Source organism: Pongo abelii, chromosome 5 (assembly GCF_028885655.2).
Source record: "Pongo abelii isolate AG06213 chromosome 5, NHGRI_mPonAbe1-v2.0_pri, whole genome shotgun sequence".
NCBI lineage: Eukaryota > Metazoa > Chordata > Mammalia > Primates > Hominidae > Pongo > Pongo abelii.
Genome location: NC_071990.2, coordinates 64,546,004 through 64,566,465, shown reverse-complemented (window position 1 = coordinate 64,566,465; position 20,462 = coordinate 64,546,004). Strand labels below are relative to the sequence as shown.

General features: G+C 35.9%; 1 protein-coding gene across 1 annotated transcript in view; it reads left to right on the top strand.

Moving 5' to 3' along the window:
• The window catches only part of EYS (eyes shut homolog), a 1,986,267-nt gene that overhangs the window by 1,596,130 nt on the left and 369,675 nt on the right, over nt 1-20,462 (top strand). Inside the window, 1 exon segment of the mRNA NM_001374351.1 lies at nt 15,036-15,182. Within this exon segment, the coding sequence (NP_001361280.1) occupies nt 15,036-15,182 (147 nt within the window).

Genomic DNA, 20,462 nt, shown 5'->3' with positions numbered 1-20,462 from the left:
AGAACCCCACAAAGATACTCCTCGAGAAGAGCAACTCCAAGACACATAATTGTCAGATTCACCAAAGTTGAAATGAATGAAAAAATGTTAAGGGCAGCCAGAGAGAAAGGTTGGGTAACCCACAAAGGGAAGCCCATCAGAATAACAGCTGATCTCTCAGCAGAAACTCTACAAGCCAGAAGAGAGTGGGGGCCAATATTCAACACTCTTAAAGAGAAGAATTTTCAACCCAGAATTTCATAACCAGCCAAACTAAGCTTCGTAAGTGAAAGAGAAATAAAATACTTTACAGACAAGCAAATGCTGAGAGATTTTGTCACCACCAGGCCTGCCCTACAAGAGCTCCTGAAGGAAGCACTAAACTTGGAAAGGAACAACCGGTACCAGCCACTGCAAAAACATGCCAAATTGTAAAGACCATCAAGGCTAGGAAGAAACTGCATCAACTAATGAGCAAAATAACCAGATAACATCATAATGACAGGATCAAATTCATACACAACAATATTAACCTTAAATGTAAATAGGCTAAATGCTCCAATTAAAAGACACAGAGTGGCAAATTGGATAGAGTCAAGACCCCTCAGTGTGCTGTACTCAGGAAACCCATCTCACATGCAGAGACACATACAGGTTCAAAATAAAGGGATGGAGGAGGATCTAACAAGCAAATGGAAAACAAAAAAAGGCAGGGGTTGCAATCCTCGTCTCTGATAAAACAGACGTTAAACCAACAAAGATCAAAAGAGACAAAGAAGGCCATTACATAATGGTAAAGGGATCAACGCAACAAGAAGGGCTAACCATCCTAAATATATATGCACCCAATACAGGAGCACCCACATTCATAAAGCAAGTCCTTAGAGTCTTACAAAGAGATTTAGACTCCCACACAATAATAATGGGAGACTTTAACACCCCACTGTCAACATTAGACAGATCAATGAGACAGAAAGTTAACAAGGATATCCAGGAATTGAACTCAGCTCTGCACCAAGCAGACCTAATAGACATCTACAGAACTCTCCACCCCAAATCAACAGAATATACATTCTCTTCAGCACCACACCACACCTATTCCAAAATTGACCACATAGTTGGAAGTAAAGCACTCCTCAGCAAATATAAAAGAACAGAAATTATAACAAACTGTCTCTCAGACCACAGTGCAATCAAACTAGAACTCAGGATTAAGAAACTCACTCAAAACTGCTCAACCACATGGAAACTGAACAACCTGCTCCTGAATGACTACTGGGTACATAATGAAATGAAGGTAGAAATAAAGATGTTCTTTGAAACCAATGAGAACAAAGACACAACATACCAGAATCTCTGGGACACATTCAAAGCAGTGTGTAGAGGGAAATTTATAGAACTAAATGCCCACAAGAGAAAGAAGGAGAGATCTAAAATTGACACCCTAACATCACAATTACAAGAACTAGAGAAGCAAGAGCAAACACATTCAAAAACTAGAAGAAGGCAAGAAATAACTAAGATCAGAGCAGAACTGAAGGAAAGAGAGAAAAAAATCCCTTCAAAAAATCAATGAATCCAGGAGCTGGTTTTTTGAAAAAATCAACAAAATTGATAGACCACTAGCAAGACTAATAAAGAAGAAAAGAGAGAAGAATCAAATAGATGCAATAAAAAATGATAAAGGGGACATCACCACAGATCCCACAGAAATACAAACTACCATCAGAGAATACTATAAACACCTCTATGCAAATAAACTAGAAAATCTAGAAGAAATGGATAAATTCCTCAACACATACACCATCCCAAGACTAAATCAGGAAGAAGTGGAATCTCTGAAATTGAGGCAATAATTGGTAGCTTACCAACCAAAAAAAGTCCAGGACCAGATGGATTCACAGCCGAATTCTACCAGAGGTATAAGGAGGAGCTGGTACCATTCCTTCTGAAACTATTCCAATCAATAGAAAAAGAGAGAATCCTCCTTAACTCATTTTATGAGGCCAACATCATCCTGATACCAAAGCCTGGCAGAGACACAACAAAAAAAGAGAATTTTAGACCAATATCCCTGATGAACATCGATGCAAAAATCCTCAATAAAATGCTGGCAAACTGAATCCAGCAGCACATCAAAAAGCTTATCCACCATGATCAAGTGGGCTTCATCCCTGGGATGCAAGGCTGGTTCAATATATGCAAATCAATAAATGTAATCCAGCATATAAACAGAACCAAAGGCAAAAACCACATGATTATCTCAATAGATGCAGAAAAGGCCTTTGACAAAATTCAACAATGCTTCATGCTAAAAATTCTCAATAAATTAGTTATTGATGGGATATATCTCAAAATAATAAGAGCTATCTATGACAAACCCACAGCCAATATCATACTGAATGGGCAAAAACTGGAAGCATTCCCTTTGAAAACTGGAACATGACAGGGATGCCCTCTCTCACCACTCCTATTCAACATAGTGTTAGAAGTTCTGGCCAGGGCAATCAGACAGGAGAAGGAAATAAAGGGTATTCAATTAGGAAAAGAGGAAGTCAAATTGTCCCTGTTTGCAGATGACATGATTGTATATCTAGAAAACCCCATCGTCTCAGCCCAAAATCTTCTTAAGCTGATAGGCAACTTCAGCAAAGTCTCAGGATACAAAATCAATGCACAAAAATCACAAGCATTCTTATACAGTAATAACAGACAAACAGAGAGCCAAATCATGAGTGGACTCCCATTCACAATTGCTTCAAAGAGACTAAAATACCTAGGAATCCAACTTACAAGGGATGTGAAGGACCTCTTCAAGGAGAACTACAAACCACTGCTCAAGGAAATAAAAGAGGATACAAACAAATGGAAGAACATTCCATGCTCATGGGTAGGAAGAATCAATATTGTGAAAATGACCATACTGACCAAGGTAATTTATAGATTCAATGCCATCCCCATCAAGCTACCAATGACTTTCTTCACAGAACTGGAAAAAACTACTTTAAAGTTCATATGGAACCAAAAAAGAGCCCACATTGCCAAGTCAATCCTAAGCCAAAAGAATAAACCTGGAGGCATCACGCTACCTGACTTCAAACTATACTACAAGGCTACAGTAACCAAAACAGCATGGTACTGGTACCAAAACAGAGATATAGACCAAAAGAACAGAACAGAGCCCTCAGAAATAATGCCACATGTTTACAACTATCTGACCTTTGACCAACCTGACAAAAACAAGAAATGGGGAAAGGATTCCCTATTTAATAAATGGTGCTGGCAATGAGATACCATCTCACACCAGTTAGAATGGCAATCATTAAAAAGTCAGGAAACAACAGGTGCTGGAGGGGATGTGGAGAAATAGGAACACTTTTACACTGTTGGTGGGACTGTAAACTAGTTCAACCCTTGTGGAAGTCAGTGTGGCGATTCCTCAGGGATCTAGAACTAGAAATTCCATTCGACCTAGCCATCCCATTACTGGGTATATACCCAAAGGACTATAAATCATGCTGCTATAAAGACACATGCACACGTATGTTTATTGCCGCATTATTCACAATAGCAAAGACTTGGAAGCAACCCAAATGTCCAACAATGATAGACTGGATTAAGAAAATGTGGCACATATACACCATGGAATACTATGCAGCCATAAAAAATGATGAGTTCACGTCCTTTGTAGGGACATGGATGAAATTGGAAATCATCATTCTCAGTAAACTATCGCAAGAACAAAAAACCAAACACCGCATATTCTCACTCATGGGTGGGAATTGAACAATGAGAACACATGGACACAGGAAGGGGAACATCACACTTCGGGGACTGTTGTGGGGTGGGGGGAGGGGGGAGGGATAGCATTGGGAGATATACCTAATGCTAGATGACGAGTTGGTGGGTGCAGCGCACCAGCATGGCACATGTATACATATGTAACTTACCTGCACATTGCGCACATGTACCATAAAACCTAAAGTATAATAATAATAATAATAAAAGAAAAAAAAATAAAAAATAAAAAAATAAATAGATGGTGCTGGGAAAACTGGCTAGCCACATGTAGAAAGCTGAAACTGGATCCCTTCCTTACACCTTATACAAAAGTTAATTCAAGATGGATTAAAGACTAAATGTTAGACCTAAAACCATAAAAACCCTAGAAGAAAACCTAGGCAATACCATTCAGGACATAGGCATGGGCAAGGACTTCATGTCTAAAACACCAGAAGCAATGGCAACAAAAGCCAAAATTGACAAATGGGATCTAATTAAACTAAAGAGCTTCTGCACAGCAAAAGAAACTACCATCAGAGTGAACAGGCAGCCTACAGAATGGGAGAAAATTTTTGCAATTTTCTCATCTGACAAAGGGCTAATATCCAGAATCTGCAATAAACTCAAACAAATTTACAAGAAAAAAACAAAGAACCCCATTAAAAAGTGGGCAAAGGATATGAACAGACACTTCTCAAAAGAAGACATTTATGCAGCCAAAAGACACATGAAAATATGCTAATCATCACTGGCGATCAGAGAAATGCAAATCAAAACCACAATGAGATACCATCTCACACCAGTTAGAATGGCGATCATTAAAAAGTCAGGAAACAACAGGTGCTGGAGAGGATGTGGAGAAATAGGAACACTTTTACACTGTTGGTGGGACTGTAAACTAGTTCAACCATTGTGGGTATCAGTGTGGCGATTCCTCAGTGATCTAGAACTAGAATTACCATTTGACCTAGCCATCCCATTACTGGGTATATACCCAAAGGATTATAAATCATGCTACTATAAAGACACATGCACACGTATGTTTATTGCGGCACTATTCACAATAGCAAAGACTTGGAACCAACCCAAATGTCCAACAATGATAGACTAGATTAAGAAAATGTGGCACATATACACCATGGAATACTATGCAGCCATAAAAAATGATGAGTTCATGTCCTTTGGAGGGACATGGATGAAGCTGGAAACCATCATTCTCAGCAAACTATCGCAAGGACAAAAAACCAAACACTGTGTGTTCTCACCCATAGGTGGGAATTGAACAATGAGAACACATGGACACAGGAAGGGGAGCGTCACACACCAGGGCCTGTTGTGGGGTGTGGGGAGAGGGGAGGGATAGCTTTAGGAGATATAGCTAATGCTAAATGACAAGTTAATGGGTGCAGCACACCAACATGACACATGTATACATATGTAACAAACCTGCACATTGTGCACATGTACCATAAAACTTAAAGTATAATTAAAAAAAGACAATGTCAGTATCCCAAGCTATATTAAAGTGATATATTTTAAGAATTATTAAATTGGCATCTAGTTCCAATCACATGGTCATGTTTAAACAGCACGAGTCATATTCTCAGTGCCTGATCCACCCAGCCATGATGGGAACAAGTCTGGGGACCATCAACGTAGACGCCTGGGTCATAGCATGCAGCAGCTTAATTGTACCTTCACGTGAAGTCCTGCATGCCCTTTCTTAGTAAAACTTTGCAAACATATTTTGCAAAATATTACTTGTGAACCCTCAATAAAAAACAGAACAGAGTGGAACACTTTTAATTAAAGCATCACAGCAGCCCAGACCCTTGCTGGCCTTGTCTGTCTCTGGAAAAGGTTAATCTGGGGATGATGGAAGAAATTTTAGAACAATAGAGATAAAATAAGGACATAACCATTGACAAAGTATACTTTAAAAGTATTATATTCTATATATAAATCAATGGCAATGTGTCTGAAGACTTCTCTGAAAGGGATAAATGTTTTCAAAAGATAAAATTACTGAAATGATTTAAGAGGTAAAGACCAATAAGCTTTAAGTATATTAATGGAATCATTAATGTATGTTAATTACAAGATTACAAATTTATTAATTTCAAAATTAATGAATGTTCAAAGTGCCGAGTAGTAGAGTGTGACTATCACATGGGGTAATTAGGGAAATCAGACAGTTTTGGAAGGTGAGTTAAGAACAGTCTCCTATGCCAAACTGAAAGGTTACTGTTACTATTTGCTGCCAATGAAGGACCAGGGAAGACTCTTTAAACAGAATAAATTCAAATTTGTGTTTAAATAACATACATTTGGCAGTAATTATCAGAGAAGATATGAAAGTAATGAAGACAAGTTAGGAGGTATTCAAATAGTACAGGCAGAAGAAGATGGCATTACAAGTGAAGAGGAACCATTTGAATTAAATAACAAAATATAGAATGATGTGGTGAGTGGAAGGATGGGAAGAGGAACAAAGGAAGAAGTTTGGATGACTATGACAAAATTGTTATTTGAATAACTTGGTAGATGGAAATTCTAAAATTAAATGCAAGACAAAAATTAGAGGCATGTTTTTTCAGCCATCAAATATTGAGTATTTGCCAAAAATGTGTTATTTTATGGGGGCACACAAAAAAAATTAAGCCATTCCACCTGCATTTGAGGAACTCACAGCTGTCACATGGTGAGTCATACAAAAAAAATGGACTATGCAGTTGAATAAGAGCTGCAATAGAAGTTATATTTGTGTTGATAACAAGAAAGGTATTATCAATTCTATATTGAAAAAGATTACATTTCAAAGAAGAAAAATAATAAAATGGGTTTAAATATGTTAAGTATAGGTTACCTATATTTTTCCAAGTGAAGCTGTCCATTAAGCAGATGAATATGTTAAGTCAGGCACTATCTGTGTTAAAGATTAAAATCTGACAGTTTTCAGAAATTAGAAAGTAGCTAAAGTTATAAGAACAAATGAGATCACTCAGAGAGAATTTCTAAACTAGAAAAGAAGATTTAAGAATAGACTAGAGAGAGAATGGTAGCTATTATGGCATGTCAAGTACAGTGAGAAATATTGATAGTTTTTCATGCCTTTCTTGTCCCAGTTTTACAGTTTTATTTTTCCTGCATTGAAGATCTTGTTGCTGTGCTAAACGATGTTTTATTTAGTAAGAGAAAGGAAGTGGGGTCAGAGCTTTGGGGCCTCAGATTTTTGACAGGATCAAATAGCAAATAATGATGATCAACTGTTAACAGAGAAATCAGGGATGAAAAAGTAATGCTAGATTGGAAGTGACAGTGAAGGATGAGAAAGAGTGTTCTAAAACATTGTTTCCTTGTGCATTGCTTTGGTCAGATGTAGAGCAGTTCTTTTCATGCTTTAAATGAAGGAATGAAGTAAGTACAATCAAAAGGAGAAATGTTAGTTCTGCTGATTTTTAGAAGTTCTTTTCTGTGGGGGAAAAATAGATGTAGCAAAAATAACAGCTTTACTAACAGCAACAAGAGAGCAGTAAATAATTTTTATCAGCACTTAACAAATTTATCAGTGTTTATGGATTAATAGAAATGTGAATGCCTAATGTGAAGAAATTATTCAAGTAAATGTAATAATTTAGTCTATGAAACTCAAGTCATATAAATCTAAACTAATTTTTTAAATTCTAAAATAAGCAAAAATGTATAATGTGGTAAAAAAGTTTAGTATAATTTATATATACTATATTATAGTATATACAGTATTATATTTACATACAGTGTTTGTACTATATGTAAATAAGATATTGATATCATAATTATAATCATTTTAATTGTAATCACTGAAAATTATAAATTGTTTCTTATTTATATATAGTATTTAAAATTTCATGCATCTTGAGATTTAATTTTACAATATTGTAATAAATGTAGGTAATTATAGTTTCTAAACCTTTGAATATTACTGGTTAGATTTATTTTTTAATGAATGCTTCTTCAGGAAAGGAGATACATGGACTTATAAACTGGTGATATTCATTTAAATCACAGATTTTAATAAAATTAGACTCATAAGTGGAAAATGTAATATTTTTAAATTAAAACAATAATTGCATCATTTCAGTCACCTTTTTTATAAACTTCGTCAAAGAGTTTGTATGATGTTCTTTCTGGGGAAGGTGAAAAACTACTCAACAAAAACATCAGTAATATTAATTTTTAATTTCTATTGAGTAAATCAAATCTATTTCCATTATAGCAAAGAAATAGCAAACAATATTCTGTTTCTTCTGGTACCAAGAAATACAATAAACTTGTATATGAATAATTTGTGACCCATTGTATTTGTAGCTTTATGTGTATTAGTGTGTCAGACTCTGAGGTTAGCTCATAGAAGGCCTTTATAGAAGGCTAAGGGGATTTGTGCTGTAGACAAAGGAGCATCATTTCTATTCAGAATCAATAATTTTTATTCTGCTAAGTTGCACTGTGTTCAGGGTAAAGATACTCATCTCTTTTCTGTTTTCTTTATAACATTCTGTTGTACTCTCTTGGATAAAATTCAATGAGTTGTTATTGATAGTGGCCCTGATTCATACTATAGAACTATGCTTGGTAAAAAAAAAATAATAAAAATGATAATCCATAATTTTAGCATAAGTTATTTCAAACTCACTACTGTGCTTTCATAGCTTCCTTTGCCAATTTGAGATTTTTTTTAATATAATTTAGGAACTTAAAAGATTCTCCATCTTGGTTAATTTTTTAGATGTTCCCATGACTCAAAATTAACTTTATTTTGTGAGTCACATCAAAGTTAATATAATTAGTTTGATAAGTCTATATGATCTTTTAAGACATTCAAACATTCCAGAGTATATTTTAGATGTTATTTTGTAGTCAGAACCCAGTAATTCAATACTATAAGTAATATAGTATACTATATGTAAGATGTTTAATACATGTTTCATATAAAGACCTTGTTGGTTTTTTCATTTATAATTGGAAGAGAAATAAATTTGGAGTGTGTTCAAATAGCATCGCCTGAAGAGGCTTTTGGAAGCAACGGGAAAACACTCTGCCTAACCCCAATTAGTCTTGTTTTCCATATTCAGGGCAGTTCTGTTTTTCAACATATCCACTAAACATGGTGATAATGAAAATTAATATGGTTAGAAAGCAATTCAATAGCAAATGTTTATTGCTTATAATTGTTGTTTCCTGTCATAATTTTCATAAAACCTGTCAGCACCGAAAAAAGGTTCAAAGAGTATGTGAGCCAGAAAGTAGGCAGGTGCACCTGAATTATATAATAGATGTGCTCCTGCAAAGCAACATGGAAGTCATTTTTTAGCAAATTGAATTATATTTTTATTGTACTTTGTGAGTTCATTGCTTCTCAGAATAAGTAAAACCTAATTATAAAACCAAATAATTTAATTCATACATAAACCCATATATAAAGACTATCCTTTCGCAAACATTTTCTGGTGGACTTATCAATAGTGTGAAAAGCCCTAACAACAAGAAAAATGCTGGAATCTCATCATTACCTTTTCTCATCCCATTTTATTTATAAAATATTTTTCTGACTTTTGTTTTCAAACTACCACATATGATCATTTTAGTTGTATTTGTATTTATCAAAGAATATAGCATTTGCCTAACGTGCAAAATTGGATATGCCATAGGGGGATCAAAGGAGAATCAAACACAGATCTTTTCTTCAGAGAATGTATACTGTAGGAGGATAGATGAGATAGGCTTATGGACTTTCCTTTTTATCTAGTCTTCCATCTCACATTAGTTTCAATGCTCCTGGTGACAACAAATGCCAGGAAAAATGGTCAAGGGAACATGATGGCACATTTGTCCAGGACCTCCCAAAAACATCTACAACTCCTAACTTGGGGTTTCCTTCCATGAAGCTAAAATGTAAGCTCCATTAGGGTAATCTTTATATATTTGCTCAACACTGTATTCCTTGACAAGTACTTGGGATGTAGTAGTCATTTGATAGATGTTTGTTGAATGCGTTGAATTCATTAGTGACTCCCAGTAAGATAGGCAAAAATAACATGAAGAAACAGTGTCTAAAACCATATCTATGGTAGAATCAACAGATATGCAACATCCAAATAGTTTCCAAGTTATATGCTAAGGATCCTATTTATTTACAAGCCAAGTCCATCTCTTTGTAAACTTAACCATTTTCCTCTACTAATGGCATCCAAATTCATATCCAAACTTCTCCTAGTGTCTAGCTAGTTACATTGCATCTTAACTTGATTGGTATATGGCTTTTCTTCTATCATTAAAAGTTGATGCATGTGCAGTTCAGCATCTGCAAATCTTCTGCTCCATCAGTGACATTCCAACTATGTTATAATAATTTCTGGTGACAAGAAAGGAAACTCATCTCCTTAACTCATATTTTCCCCAGTGTCTTCTTAGAATTCACATGCTTAGGACATTCTATTTCTACTAACTAAAGTCACTTCACTGCCTTCACCCAAATTATTAGGTTTACTATATTATCAATTCTATATTTATGCCAACAATTGTAACGTAGGATAAAAAAATACATAGACTAAAAAAGTTGTGGATACAATGCTTTGAGGAGTTCAAATTTGGGAGAATATTCAAGTAGGCCTTGAATTAAGGGAGAAATTTTATATCTAGGATTTGAGGAAGAAGGTTCCACAAAGATAGAACAGTATGAACACAAGTAGAGCAACAAAAGAAAGTTGGTTCAGCCTTAGCAGGAGATATGTATGTGTAGAAGCACTAAAAAGTAAGACCATGGAGGGCCTGGCTTACTTGATAATTATACTGTAGCCACTGAAGTTTTTGACCAAAGGTCTCAGGTAATTATGATTGAATAAAATTGACATGGCAGCAATGACAACTAATAGACACTGTAGGAAGGAAAGCAAGTTAGAAAGAAGCCACTGCAACAGTTCAGTTGAAACAATGAGAACTTAAAGGGTCGTGGTAGCAGAAGGAAAGATAAAAGCTTTGATTTAAGCAAGTGCCAGGATCTAGCAACTAGTTTGGGAAGAGACGAGTAGATAATGACGCTGAGTTTCTAAGCTTGGACCACTAAGTACTATGAGTTAGAAACTGAAGGAGCAGCAGACGTAGAAAAGTCAGAAATGATTAGAGGACTCAAGACAGAGGACAGAGCCTTGGAAACTATGTGTGTTATAAAGTGGTTGAAGAAACAGTCTGCAAAAGGTAGGTAAGAAGACAGCCAAAGTGCAGAACAGTGTCATGAAAGACAAGGAAAGAGAAAGTTTTAATAAAAATGACGGCTTAGTATTATGGAGATTTCTAGGCATCAGTGCTCATAAGCACTGATGAAGGACTTGCTAACAAGGCCTTAATAACCTTTGAAAAAAAGATTCAATAAAATGCAGAACCAGGTAGGTAAATTTCTAAGAGTAAAAGATTGTGTGTAGAAGGTCAAGAAACGGTAACTTTTGTGATACCATATAACTTAAGTCAAGCAGTTTAGTAATAGTTAAGTTGTATTGTTTATACCTGATTCTCACAACTAACCTTCACAAGTTATAGGCATAAACAGGATATTAAAAATAAACTTTCTTTTGCACAACAGGATATAACACTGTAAACAAATGAAGTGCCATACCTAAAAGCAAGATTTAACTAGAAAGTATTCTTGATTTAAAAAGGTTCGTATTTGGACGAGAGAATTTTAAGAGATAATTTTGAGAAAATGTTTTTGAAGAAGGCTATCTTGTAGACTTCACTTCTCACCCTCTTCCACCCACCGTATCTGACAATGTGTTTGGAGATAGCTACAGCTAGATCACTTGGAAAGTAGCACCACGGACTGTTGACCTACAGAGTCATACATTCATAGCTGAGCTAAAGCAGCACTGTGTGTGTGTGTGTGTGTGTGTGTGTGTGTGTGTGTGTGTGTGTCTGGAAGGAGAAGGAGGGGGAGAAAGAAAGAGACAGAGGGCTGGGCAGGGTGACTCACACCTATAATCCAGCACTTTGGGAGGCCTAGGCAGGTGGATCACTTGGGGTCAGGGGTCCAACCAGCCTGGCCAGCATAGCAAAAACCCATCACTACTAAAAATGCAAAAATTAGCCAGACATGGTGGCATGCGCCTGTAATCCCAGCTACTCGGGAGGCGGGGGTTACAGTGAGCAGAGACTGCACCACAGTGTTCCAGCCTGTGCAAAAGAGCAAGACTCTGTCTCAAAAAAAAAACAACAGAAGAAAAACAGAGAGACAGAGTTTGGTTGGAAATTAACTACACCCCGCATACAGTAGGGCAGGAGATGACCGGGAATTTAAGAGTCTTTACCACGGACTAGATATGTACCCCTCAGGAAAAGCAACTGGCCTGAAGTCATTTTATGTTCTTCCCAAATGCTGCTTGTTAAGTGACTAAGACGGCCTTAACACTCTTCTTAGCTTAACTAAACTTTAGAAAGGTTTCTTCGTGACTAGGTCCCTGGTCTCCCTTTTCTTGGAGCATTTACTTTAGAAAACTTTCCATATTACATTATTTCTCTGTTGCCTTTGAAACATAAATCTTTTAAAGATCTTGTCAGTTTTACCAGCCAGGAATCTTTCTTAAGGTTCTTGGAACCACTGCTCCCCTGACATGTAATCATAAAAGAAGATAGCAGCCCATCTGTCCACCTCTAGGGGAGGGTATAAGACTAACTTCAATGGGTGCCTTGATTCCCAGTTGTAAAACTATGTCCTAAGAGAAGTTTACTTATCCTTTGAGTAAAGTCAATTAGCAAACACAGACAGCCTGTGTTCTCTCTCACTCCAGCTCTTAAAAACTCTCCCACCCTTTATTACAAAGGAGTTGAGCTCAGACTGAGTTCTGGCCTCTCCCTTACTGCAATAGCCTTGGGAAAAGTCATCCTTGTCTACTTAACTTAATCTGTGCAATGTTTGCACTGACACAGGCAAGTCACTGTCAACAATAAGAGTTTGAAAAATCAGAGCAAGACCAAGATAGAAGTGACCAGCCAAAGAAGGCAGGGTATGGCTGCAAATCCTAGGTGTGGCAGTTGACAAAGGGTTTCCAAAGATTGAATAAATGCTCATGAGTCATAGTGTTGCCAGATCTAGCAACTAAAACTACAGGATTCTTAAATTTAAATTTCAAATAAACAACACTATTTTTAGTATATTTTGTGTGATGTTTGAGACATACTTATACTAAAAACTTATTTTGGCTGGGCACAGTGGCTCATGCCTGTAATCCCAGCACTTTGGGAGGCTGAGGCGGGTGGATCACCTGAGGTCAGGAGTTCGAGAGCAGCCTGGCCAACATGGTGAAACCCTGTCTCTACTAAAAATACAAAAGTTAGCCAGGCATAGTGGCACATGACTGTAATCCCAGCTACTCGGGAGGCTGAGGCAGGAGAATCACTTGAAGCCGGGAGGTGGAGGTTGCAGTGAGCCAAGATCGCACCATTGCACTCCAGCCTGGGCAACGAAGCAAGACTGTCTCAAAAAACAAACAAGCAACAACAAAAAACTTATTTGTTATTTATTTGAAATTTGAATTTAACTGACCATCCTGTATTTTATCTGGCATCCTACCATGAAAGAAACAACCAGTTTTAAACATGTTCCCTTCCTAAAGAGCAAGATGCCTGGTTACAACAGTACAATTGCCATTTCTAACAGCTCTTCTTTACTGTGTAGTCTTTCCTTTCCACCCCCCCTTGCTTTCTCCCCATTCAAAGCTGGAACGGTCAGAAACAGCAGCTAACCTTAGGAGAGGTGATAAAAAGAGAAAAAGAAGAGAAACCAGGTTACTTCTGCCCCTCAAGGAAGACAGCAGGTGTCAGGCCACCCTACAGAGATAGGCTGGTGAAGGAGGATAGGAGAAATCATATCTCTGATGTAAGATTTAAATGTTACTAAATTTCTTAGACTGGATATTAGTTTCTCACTCACTGTATGACTTAGAGAGATGGTAAAAATAATCAGAAATACTAAATTTCCATCCAGTGGGAGAGAAAATTCCCCCCATTGTGAGGAAGACAAAAAAGAAAGTTGGCTGGGCATGGTGGCTCACCTCTGTAATTCCAGCACTTTGGGAGGCCGAGGTGGGCAGATTGGTTGAGCTCAGGAGTTTGAGACAATCCTGGGCAACATGGTGAAACCCTGTCTCTACTAAAAATACAAAAGTTAGCCAGGCATGTTGGCACACACCTGTAGTCCCAATTACTTCAGAGGCTGAGGCAGCTGGATCACCTGAGCCTGAGAGTTTGAGGCTGAAGTGAGCGGAGATTGCTCCATTGCACTTCAGTTGTGCTGATAAAATGAGACATTATCTCAAAAAAAAAAAAAAAAGAAGTTGCATTTTCTTTTTTTTTTAATTACCAAATGTTAAAAAGTTGCATTTTCAACATACCATGTGTTACACTTGTTCTATGTACCAATTATATTTTAATAGATATGAATATAGATCTATAACAATGAAATGTTTCAAATTTTATGTGCACCAAGATTTTGTAAGATTATTTAAGATACAAATAATTCTATAAGTCTAAAACTAATAACCTTGCATATTATAGTAATACTACTTATAAAATAACTAAGTATTATTGAAAAGCACTAAATATTAATTAATGAACATTAATAAAACTCCTCTGTGTGACAGTTCTCTAACCTTTGTGTGTCACAGAATTTTTTTCACTTTACTGACATATAATTACATCAAATAAAATTTATCAATTTTAAGTGTATAACTTGATGTTTGTAACCCAAAGGATAAATGCTTAAGGTGATGGATACTTCATTGATCCTGATGTGATTATGATACATTGTATTCCTGTATCAAAATATCTCATGAAACCCATAAATATATATGCCTACAATGTAAACACAAAAATTAAAAATTAACAAAAATTACAACCTTTACATCACAAAATATCACAAAAGAATCTGGTGAAACACTGATTTCACAATGCAAGTATACAAATTTTTTTCAGACAATTTTAGGGTGTTTGTTACATCTTAAAACCCATCCATGAACATCAAATTATAACTCTTATTCAGTCTTTTCCTCTATACTGGTAGTTAATTATTTGAGGCAATAAATATAAATTTATTACACTTTATATCTAAAGTTCTTAAAATTGGACCTAATATTTTAAATATTAGTGTTACCTTTTTAAATGAATGCTAACTATAAATGCTAAGTTTTTATCTACTTGAGTAGCAATATAATGCTATCAGAACATATTAATACGATTTTCTTTTTTAGATGCAAGTTTATTTTTTCCATCTTTCAATGGGAATTCCTATTTAGAACTGCCCTTTTTGAAGTTTGTCCTGGAGAAGGAACATAACAGAACTGTTACCATCTACCTGACTATAAAAACAAACAGTTTAAATGGAACTATTCTTTACAGTGAGTATTAAATGTTTGACTTCTTGTATGTCATGTTTCTTTCTCAAACGTTAATCTATTGAATCAATGATTTATTCATTTAAATATTGTGAGAGAACTTTTCCAGACCAGTGCATGAAGCATTACCAAAGAGAAATTTTAGTTCTTTGTAGTTTCTCTAGAAGTTTCTTTAATTTCTGAGTCATTCAATGGAACGTGACTTACAAACAGGATCTGAGCTGGCAAGACAGAATTTAGCAAGCATATGAATTTGACAGCATATGGCTATAGCAGTAAAACAAATGCTGCAAATGTTTCAGAGCATACTTTTATGATATAAATCACTAAATATGAATTACATTCAATACTTGATAACTTGGGAAAAGGCATTCCAAAGCTGGGGTTCATTTGACAATCAACTAAATTCCTACCACTCTTTTAGCAACATCTATTATCTTGATATAAGCTGTTTTTTTTTTTTAAGTAGTATTAACAGTATTTGCTTAAGGAAATGTCTTTACATCCAGAGTTCTCTGCATTATTATGCAATTTGCTCATAAAGGTCTCTATAAGCAGAATGTATGGGCTTCTTTCTTCTCTGAATGAACATCACTAAGGTGTATTACCAGCAGTATTCAAAATTTGACAATTCTTTTCTCTTTTGAAATAAATGCACAATCATTTTAACAATTCCTCATATTGGAAGTGTAATGTCTTTGGTACCTTAACAGATTATCCCTTGGACAGTATGGCCATTTTCTGCCATCCTCATAAAGTTACCAATGACTTTCTTCACAGAATTGGAAATAACTACTTTAAAGTTCATATAGAACCAAAAAAGAGCCCACACTGCCAAATCAATCCTAAGCCAAAAGAACAAAGCTGGAGGCATCACACTACCTGACTTCAAACTATACTACAAGGCTACAGTAACCAAAACAGCATGGTACTGGTACCAAAACAGAGATATAGACCAATGGAACAGAACAGAGCCCTCAGAAATAATGCTGCATATCTACAACTATCTGATCTTTGACAAACCTGATAAAAACAAGAAATGGGGAAATGATTCCCTATTTAACAAATGGTGCTGGGAAAACTGGCTAGCCATATGTAGAAACCTGAAACTGGATCCCTTCCTTACACCTTATACAAAAATTAATTCAAGATGGATTAAAGACTTACATGTTAGACCTAAAACCATAAAAACCCTAGAAGAAAACCTAGGCAATACCATTCAGGACATAGGCATGGGCAAGGACTTCATGTCTAAAACACCAAAAGCAATGGCAACAAAAGCCAAAATTGAAAAATGGGATCTAATTAAACTAAAGAGCTTCTGCACAGCAAAAGAAACTACCATCAGAGTGAACAGGCAACCTACCAAATGGGAGAAAATTTTTGCAATCTACTCATCTGACAAAGGGCTAATATCCAGAATCTACAAAGAACTCCAACAAATTTACAAGAAAAAAACAAAGAACCCCATCAAAAATTGGGTGAAGGATGTGAACAGACACTTCTCAAAAGAAGACATTTATGCAGCCAAAAGACACATGAAAAAATGCTCATCATCACTGGCCATCAGAGAAATGCAAATCAAAACCACAATGAGCCATCATCTCACACCAGTTAGAAGTGATCATTAAAAAGTCAGGAAACAACAGGTGCTGGAGAGGATGTGGAGAACTTTTACACTGTTGGTGGGACTGTAAACTGGTTCAACCATTGTGGAAGACAGTGTGGTGATTCCTCAGGGATCTAGAACTAGAAATACCATTTGATCCAGCCATCCCATTACTGGGTATATACCCAAAGGATTATAAATCATGCTGCTATAAAGACACATGCACACGTATGTTTATTGCGGCACTATTCACAATAGCAAAGACAGAACCAACCCAAATGTCCAACAATGATAGACTGGATTAAGAAAATGTGGCACATATACACAATGGAATACTATGTAGCCATAAAAAATGATGAGTTCATATCCTTTGGAGGGACAGGGATGAAGCTGGAAACCATCATTCTCAGCATACTATCGCAAGGACAAAAAACCAAACATCGCATATTCTCACTGATAGGTGGGAATTGAACAATGAGAACACATGGACACAGGAAGGGGAACATCACACACAGGGGCCTGTTGTGGTGTCGGGGGAAGGGGGAGTGATAGCATTAGGAGATACACCTAATGTAAATGACGAGTTAATGGGTGCAGCACACCAACATGGCACATGTATACATATGTAACAAACCTGCACGTTGTGCACATGTACCCTAGAACTTAAAGTATAATAAAATAATAAAAAAATTTAAAAAAAAAACGAAACAGATTATCCCCTTTGGGGCAACTTATTATTTCCCAAACGATTTGCTCCTCTATTTTGAAAGAGTTTGCTAAATTGATTCATCATTCTATACTTTCTAAACAAAATAGATAAAAGATTTTATTATTTGACTATGAGTAAAATACCTAAAAGAAGCATTTAGGAAAGCCAGGTGAAGTTAGTGGTTTTTAACATTAAATTAAAACAAAGAATTTATGTTATATTTTAGAAAGAAACCAACTTGCCAGGCTAGGCCAGTATCATTTATTCCCCAGGAGCAGAGGCACCCATGTTTAAATGATAGATTTAGAGAGTGTCTGACTGATTTATGTTAAAAGAGAGAGAGAAGAAAATATAAAAGAAAAATTTGTTTTTTATACAAAATCTAAGTGCTGGTAGATGACCATGAAATTTGGAAGTAATAGTGCATTGCAGAGTAAACAAAATAAAAACAGAACAAAAGACACAAACATAATAATTGAAAGACAAAGAAAAGTGATTTTCTGGCTTTGCAATTTTTTAAGTTATATAGAATTGGAAGGCATTTTCTTGGGGAAAATTTATTTCTACCAACTAAAAACAGCTCATAGTTAAAGCAGCACCCAACCACTGGGAATTCTCTTGCTCTGGGTTCATGCTCCTGGCTCATGTCCATACCAACATTTGGATGTATTATCTTTGAAGGCCAGAGAAATACATGCCAAGCATATATACACTCCATTCAAGTTCGTACTTTAATTTAAATCCAATAAAAGTCAAGCTGATGATAGTGCCATAGGATCATTTTTGCCTTCCTTATTCAATGACCTACAAAAACAATCAAACTAGAAATTATTAGTAAGAAAATAATGCCACTGTAATGATTATCCATTTCTGCCCTTGTCTTATATAATTGTTGTTGTTATAGTACCGGAAACATCAAAGCTGTTTACTCTAGAGAGTTTCAGAGCCCATGAAGGGAGAAAATATTTTTGTTTCTAAAACATTCTTTCTGTTCATTTTTAAGGTGGTAATTTAATCCTACACTGTTGGGAATAGCTCAGCAGAATGTTTCCTGGGTTGCTACTTTCTATCCTCTTAGAATCTGTCAACCTCATAAAAGCCTCAGAACAGATAAGCACAAAAATTTTTGTAATTCAGTTAGATACCGGTAATTTAAAAGGTGTGTCCCTTAACTTAGGGGATAATTGCATTTACTTTGAAATCAGTATATTATGTGTAGGAGCAATTAAAAGTAGTGAGAAAATTAAAACAGATGTTTCACTTCAAATTTTAGGTGTTGATTTTGTTTGAGTTGCTCTGTTTTTAATTTTGCCATTTTTTAATTCCTAAACATTTCAGTTCAACTCAATTCCATTTCACAAACATTTTTTGAACATTTGTATTTTATATCAAATCAAATATTTAAGAGACAAGGATAGAGAACTATCAGGCTGATAAACCACTGTCAGCTTTGAATTATATTCCTGGTTCAAAACTGCACATTTATTTTGTCTCAGTTTGCCTCACCAACTAATTGATGTTGAAAAGGAACAAAAGGAAGATAAAACTTGAATCCTTACGGGGTTACAGTAAAAATCCTTAGAAAGGATAGCTTAAAAAAGAACGCTCTGTGGGAGAGAGACAGCTCCGAGAGCAGCAGTCAAGATGAAAAGAAACCTTTTTGAATCTGCCACTGAACCAATTCAGAATTCCGGAACCTAGTCAAAGGAGCTACTAATAGATCACGAGAGAAGGGATGAGACCACACAAAATTCTTTAGGTGCACTTTCAGAAAATGAGCTCTATTACACAAGCAGTATCAATCAGGAGGTTTCGTCATAGGATTTATTACCATGTAGTTGGATCCATTCTGTGCTGCTTCTTTGAAAAGAAATAAGCATGCTATGTGGAAGTATGTGATCTTTGAGAATTATGAGCAGACATCTGACCAAGTCCCAGGAGGCAAATTACATGAGCAACTCCAGTGGGAGGAGCGGATTCAGAAGCAATCTTTATATTACTTAATGTTTGTATTTAAAATAGGAAGCAAAAGAAGGACCAATCTTAGATAAGAGTAACTGACACGCTAGTGGAATTATTGGGGCCTCTTCATTTGCTTTTATGGAAGACTAAAAAATTTCTGATACTCCTGGAGAAAACAAATTAAATCTAAAGAGTCATAAGACCTGCCTTTCTCTATAAAATGATTTCCAGCAGAATATATAACATCTTCATTAGACACTTATTGTATTTCATTTCAATGATGTGGCAAGGCCAATGAAGTCCCACAGCATTCCGTGGCATCATATTAGATAGCATCTTTTTTCTTCTAAGGAAAAAGATTGCTCAGTTGTTTTAATCAATTTTATTGTGTATACCATAAAATTCTTTGAATATCTTTATCCCTCTTTAATGGGTCCCAATAGAGCTAGCTCCAGACAGATATAGGAAGGAGTAAGCTGCAAACATGGATGGCTGAATTAATGCATTGTCATTCATGAGAAACTTCTGTTCATTGTATTTCATCTTTTTTATGACAGCAAAGACAAATTCAACAAATTCTGAGTGCCTAAAATGTGCATAGCTTTCTTTGGGCAATGTGAGGGATACAAAGTTGAATAAGTGATGGTCTATACATCTCTAGTTTCTCACCTTTTAGTAGATAGCTACATAATTCTTTGGGAAACCTGGTTGTGACATGTCTTAAATTAGAAGTATAAATTAAGAACTGGCATAGAGATTCATTTTACCAGGAGTCTGTGCTTACATCTCCTCACTAAATAGCAAACACCTCTGTATTAGCCTGTTTTTACACTACTAATAAAGACATACCCAAGACTGGGTAAATTATAAAGAAGAAGAGGTTTAATGGACTCACAGTTCCACGTGGCTGGGGAGGCCTCACAATCATGGCAGAAGGCAAAAGACACATCTTACACAACAGCAGGCAAGAGAGAATGAGAGCCAAGCGAAAGGGGAAACTCCT